The sequence below is a fragment of the Glossina fuscipes genome, unplaced genomic scaffold (genome assembly GCF_014805625.2).
Source record: "Glossina fuscipes isolate IAEA_lab_2018 unplaced genomic scaffold, Yale_Gfus_2 114, whole genome shotgun sequence".
Taxonomy (NCBI): domain Eukaryota; kingdom Metazoa; phylum Arthropoda; class Insecta; order Diptera; family Glossinidae; genus Glossina; species Glossina fuscipes.
The window spans coordinates 5,118,396-5,131,505 of record NW_023998457.1 but is presented as its reverse complement, the minus strand read 5'-3'; the positions used below and the strand labels follow the sequence as shown (position 1 = coordinate 5,131,505).

Here is a 13,110-nt window from a genome sequence, read left to right as displayed (position 1 = left end):
GCAGCTTAAATAGTAGCTTATGATGGATGGAAAATAATTTGGTCGAAATTTCTTACATAAAAATTTACAATTTTTTTCATGTCATAACTATTCGCTCGTTAAGCTATGAATAATAATAATTATATGGATTTATATCCTGAGTGTATACTTGATATCATAAAATATATTTTATGCAGAATGTACGTTAATGTCAATTTAAAATTTCATTATAATTTATGGCAATTTATTATGCATATGTCGACATATACGTGAGAATTTATATAAGAGTATCAACAAAAAAATTGCTTAAATATTTCTTACACTTTTATGCCCATCACCGAAGGATGAAGAGTATACTCATTTTGTTAAAACGTGTGCAACGCCCGGCAAGCACCCTCCGAGACGCCATAGAGCATATATAACTTAATCAGGCTTATATTCTGAATCGTTTTAAGCGTGTCCTCTCTGCGCGTATTGTAAATATTCCTCTTGCCGCAAAAATTTTGCCATCAGACTTAGCACAGTCATTAGAACTTATTGCACACACGTTGGTATTGAAAATGGATCAAATCGGTCGAAGAATACGCCCCCAACTGACAACACCACTGTTTTTCAAAACGAATGAAAAATTGTTTTTTTGCTCACTACTCATAAACTATGGCAAATAAATGTACAAGCATTTGAACGCATATCCTATGGCTGTAGTACAATAGAAATGGCAAAAATTGACCACGCCTACCCGATATCATAGTATATCTAAATTTAATTTTTTTTCACTAGCTTTATAATGCGCGGGAATAGGTTTCGAACACTCAATAAAATTCTTGATCAGTATCAAATACCTAATGCACCTAAACATGTCCGTCTCTTCGGCTGTCCCTATGTCTGTCTACGCAATTGCGTAATAATTGTTGTAAACATTCCCCCGTTAGCGAAAATGAATAGATCACTTGTACATTGGCAAAAAAATTTAGAATTGACTTAAACTTTTCCAAGGAAACGCCTATGCGAGAAAAACTTTTATTTCGAAAATAGAAGAAAACAGACCCGCCCCCTCGATATTATAGAAATTGAAAATTTCACTTTTTTTGTCTTTTTAGGATAAGGCTAATTGGTATAAAAGATTCGGTCATCACCAAACATAATTTCCTTACTTTCTTTTTTTTTTTTTAATTTAAATGTGGACTAGTTTAGCTGCGTGCCGCAAAGCGAAAAGTGTCTCCAGTAAATGGCTGCATTGTTGCCATTATTTAATAATTTTCAAAATTAATTTTTTTTTTCTAGTACTTATTATTCTACAATTTTGCCTTCTATCCCAAAAAAAAATGTTCGTAAAATCTCTTTCTCTGGGTTGTTACTCTTATATGCGTTTTATTAACTGTAATTTATTCACTTTGCATTTCCTTATGTTAAGGATACTGAAAGAACTTCTCTTATATCCCACGAGAGACACGTTAAATAATAAGCCCCCAAATTACGAATTTCACCTGCTGACGTTCACCCGAGAAACAAGTTATCTAAGGGTAGTAAAATACTCGGATCTGTATGTGGTGTATATATATATATATATGTGTTGTTGCAAAAATCCCGTAGTTGTTAGAATAAGTCTGCTTAAAGGCTAACTTAGTTCTGTACGGAACGAAATTCTCAAGAATATAGGCAAAGTAACGAACACAAACAAGAATTTCGATGACTCATGAAAATATCGAGTGAATAAAGTTTTGCTGTCTCTTGAAGTCCGCATATCACATGCAAGAATTGAATCAAGTGAATAAAACATTCTTCTACCCCTTCACAGTCGACATATCGCACACAAGCATTGTAGCATCGAGTGGTAGAGTTACTTCTTCCTTTACAGTCCACACATCGTACGCAGGCATAGAAATTTCGAGTGAATAAATTTTTGCTCTCTCTCGCAATCCGCATATCGCATGCAAGCATCGAGTAATAGAGTTTTATCTCCTTTTGCAGTCCACCTATCGTACGCAGGCATACAAATATCGAATGAACAAATTTTTTGCTGCATATCGCATGCAAGCAATGAATCAAATGAATAAAATGTTCTTCTACCCCTTCACAGTCCAGATGTCGCATCCAAACATTGTAGTATCGAGTGATAGAGTTTTTCTCTCTTTACAGTCCACATATCGCATACAAGCATTGAATGATTGACGATGAGTAGTATTTTAAAAAATACGCTTTAGGTCCTTTTTTTTTATGTTTTGTTTTGAAATTTTTATTTCAGAGTTTAATAATTGATTAAGGCTAACAAAGGCTGTATTATATTTAAAAACAATAAATTCCTTATCGGAAAAATTATCCTTTTATTTTGATATCCTTTGAATTTATATGCTTTTGAAACACGTTCGTGCCATTAATATTCCACGTAGGATTGTGCAATCATTTGAAAATATTATCGATACCATTATTATTCGCGTTATAACCACTGGTATAAAATTCCAAAATAAACTTGAAATTGATGCTTGCCTTGCCTTTGGCAATTATGATGATAATGTGAATGTTTTAATATTGCTATTTTATGGTTTAGTACTGTGCTGTACAACCATTATAATGACTGTTTTGTTATTAATCGAAAAAATGGTCTTCAAAGTCATTAGTATGCGTTTAGCAACAGCTTCAGTTCATCACTATACCTCTTACAATATGTATGGGTATACGAGGAACGTTCAGAAAAAGGCCGACTGTTTATTTTTCTCCAAAGGTTTTTATTTACTTATCTATATCTATTTTTCCCCCTTAGGTATGATACACATATGCCAGCCCTTTTCCAATCCTAGAAGTAGTTGCAATTTTTGCTAAAGACCTTGAGCACATTCAGCGTTGCGGTCTTTCTTTCCTTAAACGTGGCCAAGCTCTGCCCGTTTATGGGTGTTTTCAGTCGCAAGATATCAAGTCCGGCGAGTACGGTGGCCGAGCCATGATTACGGTGTTGCTTTTGGCTAAAAAATTGCGAATAAGCAATGTTCAAAAGTTAGCAATTTCGGAACAAGCTTCGCCGTCACACGTTACATGCCCAAATCCCTCGCAAAAACTGTAGAGTATAAGCCATCTTCTCGCCATTCGGCGAAGAACTTACACCATTGGTGAACATTTTCTATTGCTCAAAGTAGACTCGGCTAATGTTATATATGCATATATATATAATACACATATCGATATAACTATCGGGCGTAATATTCATTCAAATCTGGCCTACATTCGTCAATAGCACGTTGAACATTCCAAATCCTAAAGCATGAGTGAAAGATTACTTTTTTTGTAGCAGACTCCCTAAGAAAAAGAGGATCCAAAAAGGTTTAAATCAAAGTTAGTCGAGGTCCATTACCGATTGGGCACACCCCGATTAGACTGTGGTCACCTTTTATCTTTTGCTTTTTCCATCGTTACCGCATTACACGTTCAGGTAAATTTCGCCTCTTTCTATTCAAAATCAGATGTAGGTTAGATCAAGTTTTTCAATTCGTTCCATTGAAAAATTCATTAACATCGATGATGCTCTCCATTCACTGTACCAGGAGAATGCCTATTTTGATTTTTAGGAATATAACAGCCGATCATATCAAGAGCTCAAAAGCCATACCAAAAGATCACTTCTAAAAAATTTAAAAAAATCTTAGGAGTTATGTGTGAACTGACTCCACATCAGTGAAGAAAATTTTCTTTATCCACGAAACAATTGCGAGGGAAATGAGTTTCGTCTTTGAAGATGGTTTTCGTAAAGAAGTCCATGAAAAGTTGAGCGAGATGGGAATGATTATCTCGATTAAAATTTTGGATAATTTTAAAATATATATAGTACAGTGTAGTACAGTGTATATAGTAAGTATATACGGAATAGTATACACAGATTAGTATATATATTATGGTACATGAGTGCAGTGTAGTACAGTAAAGAGTTTTTTAAAAAGGCGAACTGACAACTAGTGGCCTTGCACTGGAGTCAAAGTTATCCTTGACCTGCTTTCGCATTCCCTTGAGATTAAGCCTTGCCTTATGCTCAATATGTCATCCCACCTCCCGACTCCTTGCCTGAGATTGGAGGTTCGGATATCGCTTTCGAATGGTTTTATCTCGGGGTATATATTGCAAAAAATCGGCGTCCATCTTCTGTCTTTTGGTGTCCATTAATATGAGCGCTAGCAGGTTACCTGGCGTAATTTCTACTAGCAGAAATGTGAAAAGGTTCCCCTTCAATTATGCTTAAGACGGACGGAAGAAAAGTGTGTTGCGCATTGTCGTTTATGTATTCGCACAGGTCGCATGCGTTATCCGTTCGCAAGTTGAAACGGCACAATATACCTCGAGAAATTTCCATGACCCGAGAAAACTAGGCTTATGAAGACATTAACTTCTCCGCATTTCCTCCCCGCCCAGTGCAGGTAGGCATTCAAAAATACATACGCCCACTATGAATTCACCACGGTAAGTTCCACCACAGTGTTGTGTAGTAGAGTACGGTATAATATGTCTAGCATAGGATACATGGTATCGTAGACAGTGTGGCGTATATAGCATTGCATTAATAGTATAATGTAAGATGTATACGCGCTATCGCATGATAAAATTGCAAACCTCACTGAACACGAATAATAAAATATTGAATACTCTTAATATTTGAAATATAGCCGTCATAGTAAAAAGAGACATTATGTTATCTCTACTGGGAAACCCGGCATACGATTTCAAGTAAAAGAAAAATGTAAGTAAATGTTAGAGACAGCGATTACCCTAACAAATATTTATTTCTTCCTTCAGCATCTTGTTATATAGGCTGGATATCTGTCTGTCAGTCGTCTTGTGAAAGACAAATTTTTACTAAATATTTTTATAAATTTAACAAATTTGACATTAATGATGACGAAAGTTGGTTTTCTTTTAATTTTCTTCTTTCGTTCAAAATGGAAGAAAAAGAATACGTTTTTAATGTAAGCACAACATTACACATAATGTCGTAAACATTATGAGCATGTGTTTTTAAATAGAAACTGAGAGCAACAATAAACACAATTTATATACCAAATCCCAAAAGTACATAAATACATATAATGCTCTATAGCCAGCTGACTGTGTGTGTGTGCGTTATATCATTTTAACCTATTTTAAATAGAATTTATGTATCTGAGTCAGCTCTTACTTATCGATATGAACGTAGAGTAATGCTTTTTGATATCTTCATTTTCCATTGCAGAAAGAAAAAAATGCAGAAGAAGATGTCACGCGATGACCATAAGAGGAGAAAAACACAGAAAAAAAGCGAAGAATGCTTTAGAGAAAAGTTAAATAATATCAGGAAGACCGATGCTTTGCAAATATTGAAACGATGTCTATATAATTTTATCTCAATATCGGATTCTTCAAAGATTATCAAAGTCAATTCTGCTTAAGGTGAGTGGTGCCTTGACTATGATGGATCTAAAATAATTTTTGATCTTCAAAGCTTCGTATGACTCGTACATTAAACCAATTCTGTTCAGACGGAGAGTACGTGCCATTATGCTAGAATTGCAAACGTTTCTTTTTTTTTTTCTTTTTTTTGTCACCCTTCAGTGAGGGGTTTATTCATTTTGCAAAATTTAGTATCAAATTCTAAAACGATTTAAGCTTGTCCGTCTGTCCGTCTGTGTAATGTCTGTCGTAAATATTTTCCAGGCCGCGAATTTAACTGAAACAGTGAAAGTTCTTGTATAGAAAATGAATTAAATCGGTCGAAGCACACGCCCGCACTGCCACGTAATGTGAGGACACTTCCATTTTTAAAAGGGAACAAAAAATTTGTTTTTTACTCATTAATCATAAAAACTTATAGGCATATCTTGTGGAAGATGCCATAGGACTTGGACAAAAATGGAAAAAATCAGTCACGCCTACCTATCTTGATTTTTTTTCCAAAAACTGCATAAGCAAGCTTCAAAAACACTGTAAAGTACATAAACTCTACGCCAGTTTCATATATGGAATGCACTTGATCTCTTCATTTGTCCATCGGACCATCTACCCAAATGTGTAGTATCTTTGATAAGCTTTCTCCCTTTGGCGAAAATAATGTTATCGCCTACAAATCTGCGAAAGAATTTTGTTAATAATCCAAACTGACCAAAGAATGGGCCTTTGCCTGAGAATATCTTTGCTTTCCGCGTTTTTTCTTCTCGTTGCTCAGAAACTCCATCATACACAGGATATATATTTACACTTTGACTCAAGTGATGCACGATATAAAAAAAATTATTTTGCTTGGTAAACTAATATGCCGAATGATTTGTTCTTGATCGCTTTGCCTTGTTTACAGACGTTTGCTTAGTGGTCTTTCGGAACAGACCCAGGAAAACTTAAAGTATCACTTTTTAAAAATTGAATACAATGCAACCAAAAACATTACGTTAGCCCACTGCGCACTAGTAAAAAGATTGCACCACGTCGCTTAATATATTTCATTTATATAATGACTTTTCAAAATAAGGTCGTGATCGAAAAAGTGGTCCGATCCGAAACATTTTCAATAGGGTTCACTTTTGGATCAAATTCCATTAAAGCATCGCAAAAATTTACTATCTGCAGGTTGAACACGAGATTATATGAAAAGACATCAAATAGACAGACGGACGGATAAGTTTACATCCATATGGAAAATGGTTTTGATATAACAAAAAGTGGATCTGTGTCAAGTTCTGCTCGAACTTGACATAAACTTGCACACTTGCACTTGCAATTTAGAAATTTGGTAGAACTAGGTAGGACTTTCGAGACCTTGAAAAGAGATAGAAAAGGAAAGTACAAAGTTTTCAAAGCAATGCTACTAAAAACCTTGAAACGAATGAATTTAAAGCTGCAAAGCCTAATAAAAGAACTTATGTTTACAGATCAAGCTTGTAAATGAACGTAAGTTGTCCCTAATTATGCCCTACACCACTCGTGGTATGTGATATACATATGTAACATCCAGAAGCGCTTACGATAAAGCCATCTTTTACTGTACAGAAAGTCATTCTGAAATGATTTACACCTATTTGTCCGTCTGTCCGCTTTTATGATTTCTGTCCATTCACTATTGTCCTCAAGCTACACGTCGCTACTTTTGAGATATTTGGACGAAATTTGGTACAGTGACGTGCTTTGAATCAAGAACGAATGCTATTCAAAATGGTTTGGGTAGGCTCGCTTTTTCGATCTCTCCTCATATAATGCACTATTTTGAAAAGTCATTATACTGAAAAAAGTTTGAAATTTTTTGTTTAATTTCTCGACAAAACTCGCTCGGTATAAAAAATCTGATTCAATTAAGACAATTTTTCGAACCACAGATCTTATAATGGTTCGTAGGAAAGCTGAATTTTAATGTATTAAAAAGTTATAATTTTTAATAGTTCAAGGCGAAAATTAGTTCATAATAGTAAACTGACATAGAAATCAATTTTGTCGAGTTTGGAGAACGTAGATCTAATTTTTGTATATCATCCCATATAAGGGAAAGCCCTCATGAAAAGTATGCTTTGCATGAAAATTATGTATAACATTTGCATTAGACATAGTGATGTAGAGTACATAAGAGTCGGCTATGTCCGACTATAACGTTCTCACTTGTTTTATGATAACTTTAAAAAAGGAAAACTTTAATTGGCAATAGCTGGTAACATAGTACAGTTATCGATGCGTAATTCGAAACAATTATGTATATTATGCGTATTTTAAGAGTTAAGTTTAAGAGAGAGAAAGAGGGAGAGAGAGATAGAGGGAGGGAGGGAGAGAGAGAGAGAGGGAGGGAGAGAGAGAGAGAGAGAGAGAGAGAGAGAGAGAGAGAGACAAAGAGAAATATTAATCCAATGACGATTGCATAGTGATGGGTAAACTCAACTCACAGTTGATAAAACTTTGGGAAAAAAATATATATAATTATATATATATTGGGAGACCGCTTATTGGCCGTAATCTCTCGCTGTGGTATGCTCGCCGAATGCTAGCTCCCTCCACAAGAATTTTTTTTTTGTCGGAACGTATAGTTTGGTGAATTTTTTTTATTTACTTTCTCGATGTTTTAACACAATACCCCACGAATTTTAAAAGAAAAGAATCCGAGATTCGTGAACTAATTTCTATTATACGGCATTATATAGTAAGCCTCGAGAATAGATCTTCATTCACTACGATTAGGAATTTAGGTTTTTAATTTAGCACAGAAGACGTCATGCCCTGGTGGCTGTTGCCCGAAGTAGAAGAGAACAAGAAAAACGGAACGGTCCAAGGCTCGGACGACAGTGAAAGTCACCTGGTTCGTACTTCCTACAAGGTTGTCTCTTGACATCCTTACCGTACAGCTGTTTTCCGATTGGGTTGCATCAAACGTGTCGTTTGTCATGTCAACTTAATACAATGGTTTACTTTACCACTAACTTAACCTAACACTTCCCTCTTCGCGACAAAGGCCGTGTGAGGTCAAAACGAGAGATGGCTTTATATACAATATATATTGTTACTATTATAATTTATTGATTTATGAAATATGTCCACAAAGATATTAAATATAAATTTATTAGTACACCTAAGTAAATTATTGCTCATAAGTACATACACAGGCACAAACTTTCAGAAAATTTTAGTAAGTAATTTATTGTAAAGCTTATCATCCGTATCTGTATTCATAAATTTAAGATGGGAAACAAGAATCTCTTTAATGTGTGTGAGAAAAATATCAAAATTTTTTATTAAATTTTTATTAAAATCATTTAATGATGAATTAAAAGAATGGGCGGAAATGCTTGCATATGATCAAATAACCGCAGGAAATAATCCGAAACGTGGAAACTTTTATGATTTATTAAACACAGGTTCACTTTTTAACATAAATTTATGAATTTTACCGCTGACTTGCTTGTTTAGTAGGTCAGCACGTACGATAAGGTAGGTTAGTAGCTTGAATACACAGTGAGCTCTCGACAACGAACACCGCAAACTATATATTACAAAATGGAAAAATTTACATAGGTTGCATACGCATTTTTATTTGCTTTTTACCAGATTTCCTTTGCGCTTTTATGTCAAAGAACATAAGGTTACATTTTTATATGCCTTAATCTAAGCAGCCTCGGAAAAGATGTCATTAGGCATTGAAGAAAACTCTTTTGTTTTATAGTCATATAAAAAAAAAAATTAACCTTGGAGAGATTGAGATTTTAAGATCATCATCCGAAGTCTCAGGAAGTAAAGCAAAAAAAAACATTGCCTTCTTTTCTCGTGCAAGACGGATAGGCTGATGTAATTTAGTAGAGTCTAGTTTTGTCAAAGTTTATGTTCATTAACGCGGGCCTTTTATGGGCTAAGGGGAACTTTTCCACTATATCGTTATATTTAATAATGGGAGCCATTTACGAATTGTGTGGCATTCTTCTATCATGTTATTGTTTTTTATTATCAAAGCATATTATTCAAAACCAGACTTACTTAATCAAAAAAATAAGGAGAGTAACTACTGCTAACGCCAAAGCATATACTCGACGTTAACGCTGTAGTTAGTAGCAATGCTTGCCATAACTAAGGACATTGCTGCAGCTAATGTCAATACTAATGTTAATGCCAATGCTAGCGCCAATGCGAATGCCAATGTTGCAGTTAATGCTAGTGTTGTAACTAACGCTAATATCAATGCAGATACCATACTAATGATAATAATGCCAATGATAACCTCATACTAATACTAATGACAATGTTGCAACTAATGCCAATGCTAAAGCTTCAAAGTGTTGTAACTAACGTCAATATCAGCGGTGTTTAGCATAGCACCAATGATAATGCCAATGATAATGCCAATGCTAATACCATGCTAGTGTCACACTAATGCAAATATCAATGCTGTAGCAAATGCTAATGCCAGTGCTGCAGTTAATGCTAGTTATGTAACTAATGCCAATATCAATGTTTATACAATATCAATGATAATGTCAATGCTAATTGTCACACTAACGCTAACATCAATGCTACACTAACTCTAACGTCGATGATGACGATTATATTCGCTCTGACATCAATGCTAAAAAGCACGATAATGTTGGCTTGTAAATGTTGTTTTATCTTAAAGAAAAAATTAGGCACAAGGAAACCCAAAAAATGTTGCAAAAAAGTCTTCAGCAAAGTTAGTTTCTGTCCTTTATTATGGCACAAATGTAGCTGAGGAGCCAAAAAAAAAATATCAAGATCCCGCTGAGCCCTTTACAAGTCCATCGCAATCTGACGATAGTAGCAATCCCTACTAGAAAAAGGTCAATGAGTAGACATGGAGTTTATCCAGATTTTTAATATTTTGAAGTCGGTGGTACCGCTACTGGTCTTAAAAATACAACAATTTCGCATAGTTTTTAGAAAACCATGAAAGCTTCATGCAAAATCTTTACCCTTGAGTCTCAGTAATTTAGCTCAAAATTTAAAAGATGGCTATATCAAAAACTAATAAATGGAAAAACTCAGACCGTAGGAGGTCAGGCTCTATAAACTGTACTTATCGAAGAAATGAAAGAAAGTAATGACATAAATTATATAATAATTTTCTTAATCATGCAGTGCATCTAAATGTAAGACAATTGTTCGTTTCGAGAGTTGCCACTATATGCCCACAAATAATTTCAATGCAATGAAACAAATTGTAAAAAATATTTTTTTAGCTTACGACAATTTTCTTCATCGGATTTATCGCGACAATCGGGACTACCATCGCATTTCCAACTAATCGGAATGCATTGTTCACCATTTTTGCATTTAATTTCGTGATGTTTGCAGTAATTCACTGTGAAGTGTGTTTAAATATATATATAACATATATATAAAAATGTATTCAACAAAGTGTAAAATTGTTGTATTGTTCTGTTGTTTGTCTTTACAGAAAGAGTTGTACAATTCTCTCTTAATTTAAAAAAAAAAAAGGAAAAAAAGATCACTTACTGCACATTGAAGGTGTTTCATCAGAACCATCAGCACAATCGTTCTCTTGATCACATCGCCATCTGTTGGGTATGCAATTACCGTTATTACAACGGAATCTACCCTCTTCGCAGGAGGACTCTGTAAATGAAAGAAATAAGATAAGTAGAAAATGTCTTAACGGTTAATTAATTTAAAATTTAAGTAAAAAGGTAGACTTTGTGAAAGAAATGCGATTGAAAGATAAAATAAAATCATTTGAAAAACTGCATAGTAGGTAAACTTTCTTCTTCTGCGCGATAGATCGCAACCATAGCAAATAAAACAGGTTGGAAAGCTATATTTGGCGGGCGCTGAATCTCCCACACACACCACTATGCTTTTCGCATTCTACTCCCCAAGTTCTTTTATTTGATACCCATATCGATGGTATTATTAAGAGAAAGTTATTCGCGGTGTCTATCATGGTCATTTTAAAATTAACGCATTTGTAGGCGGGTAATATATCTCCATTTGGGGAATGCACAAAATAGTTCTGAACCTTCTCTTGTGTATGCCTTACGATTAATACGAAAAGGTAAAAAACTAAAATTTAATTACTCGTAACTTTGTCTGGATACGGTCGATTGGTTCCATTTTTGGACCTAAAGAGTTGACCTTAGTAGTAATTTCAGCCTCCTAACTTTAACAATTTCCGAGTAACGAGCAAAAATCCAAAAATTTTTGTTAAAAAAAAGCTTAGTTGCGTTCAGTTTACGCTCTATTGAGTGCCTCCGCTCTGATCAATTTGGCCGATTTCCAATACCAACTTGCGTGCAGAAATTTGCAAGTTTGCTACCAAGTTTGAAGTTGATATTTTCATTTTTGCGAGAGTGCCAACAAAGTACACCTCACAAACGGACGGACGGACGGACATGATTAAATTAACTCAGAATTTCACACTGATCAAGGATATACATACTTTACAGGATCTCTTAAGTTTCCTTTTGGGTTTTACATACAGTATGGAAAAAAATAAAATGAGTGCACCCCCATCGTACAGTGGTGGGTATAAAAAAAAAAGTGGCAAAACAAAAAATTTTCGAAAGACTATCTTAACAAATCATTTTTTGAAGAAAATTTATTTTATGCGGTGAAGAGAGACCGTATGAAAAAGTCCCTCTTAGAAAACTTGTTAAAATATGTCTTTCCAAACAAAATATATGTTTTTTTAATTCCCCAATAGAATTGAGCTGGAGACGGACGTCTCCATAATCTCTTATTAAGAGCACAAATTAGTACGTCTCGGTTCGGTAAAAGAGATTACAATTAGTATTGTAGGGTATGGAATGAAAACTGCTAGTCCTTCATTTAAGTGTATCGTCTTCAAGCTATATTTAACTGCATGAATTATTACATTGAGGCATACACAACATAATTTCTTGGAACTTTGGATAGAAATAGTACTTTAGTTCCAAAAAAATGAAATTTGCAAGAAACACTACATTTCTTGACTAACTCAAAGCATCGGCGAGGCTAAACGCTTGTAAAGAACAGTGGATGCATCACAATCTTCAAGCTCTAAACAACCATAACAGGGAATATGCAAGTCAATAACAGACCAGATGTACTAAAGTTCATTTTGGCTTAAGGAATCTTATGTCCAAAGATTGATGCGTCAAAAAATAGACATAATATGCAAGAAATCATGATATCGTGAGTTTTTGCTGTGAAGGATATAACAAAGCTAGCGAGCGAAACGTTTGCACTTATGGCCTTATATAAAGAGCTGTATTAAAGGAGGTGATCTAATATTGTGCTGCGTCCCACTATAATGCTTTCACTTATTTCTTTTCTTTTTCTTTTAGATATATGGAGGTTTACAGTAATTAAAAAAAGGCATAAAAGTAGTCCGAGTAGAGATTCAGTAGAAAAATTGCATAAATTAACTTTACACTGATTTGCTTCTTATACTTTTTTTCTCCATATAAATACATAGATGTATATATATCGCGTATTTGTAAAGTAAATAAGACTATGGGCTATAAACTGTGACAAACCAATAAAAGTTTTTGGTTTTCTTTTCATTTCTACTTTCACTCCTTAAAATCTGTCTAAGAAACTAAAACTAACAACTTCAGACTTATGACACCTGCTTTGGTACATGTTATTCAGAACATGACAAAAGAAAAGAATGAGCAAATAAGAAAATTATATTCGGTCGTGACC

At 34.4% G+C, this 13,110-nt stretch overlaps 1 protein-coding gene across 10 annotated transcripts in view; it reads right to left on the bottom strand.

Moving 5' to 3' along the window:
* The window catches only part of LOC119639995 (very low-density lipoprotein receptor-like), a 226,995-nt gene that overhangs the window by 59,405 nt on the left and 154,480 nt on the right, over positions 1-13,110 (bottom strand). For 9 of the 10 annotated variants that reach the window (XM_038037760.1, XM_038037758.1, XM_038037757.1 and 6 more), the window contains one exon: positions 10,924-11,043. In XM_038037760.1, coding sequence (XP_037893688.1) covers positions 10,924-11,043 — 120 coding nt within the window. Of the gene's footprint in view, positions 1-10,651; positions 10,769-10,923; positions 11,044-13,110 lie in introns of all 10 variants that reach the window. The other variant, XM_038037759.1, reaches the window with a different exon arrangement.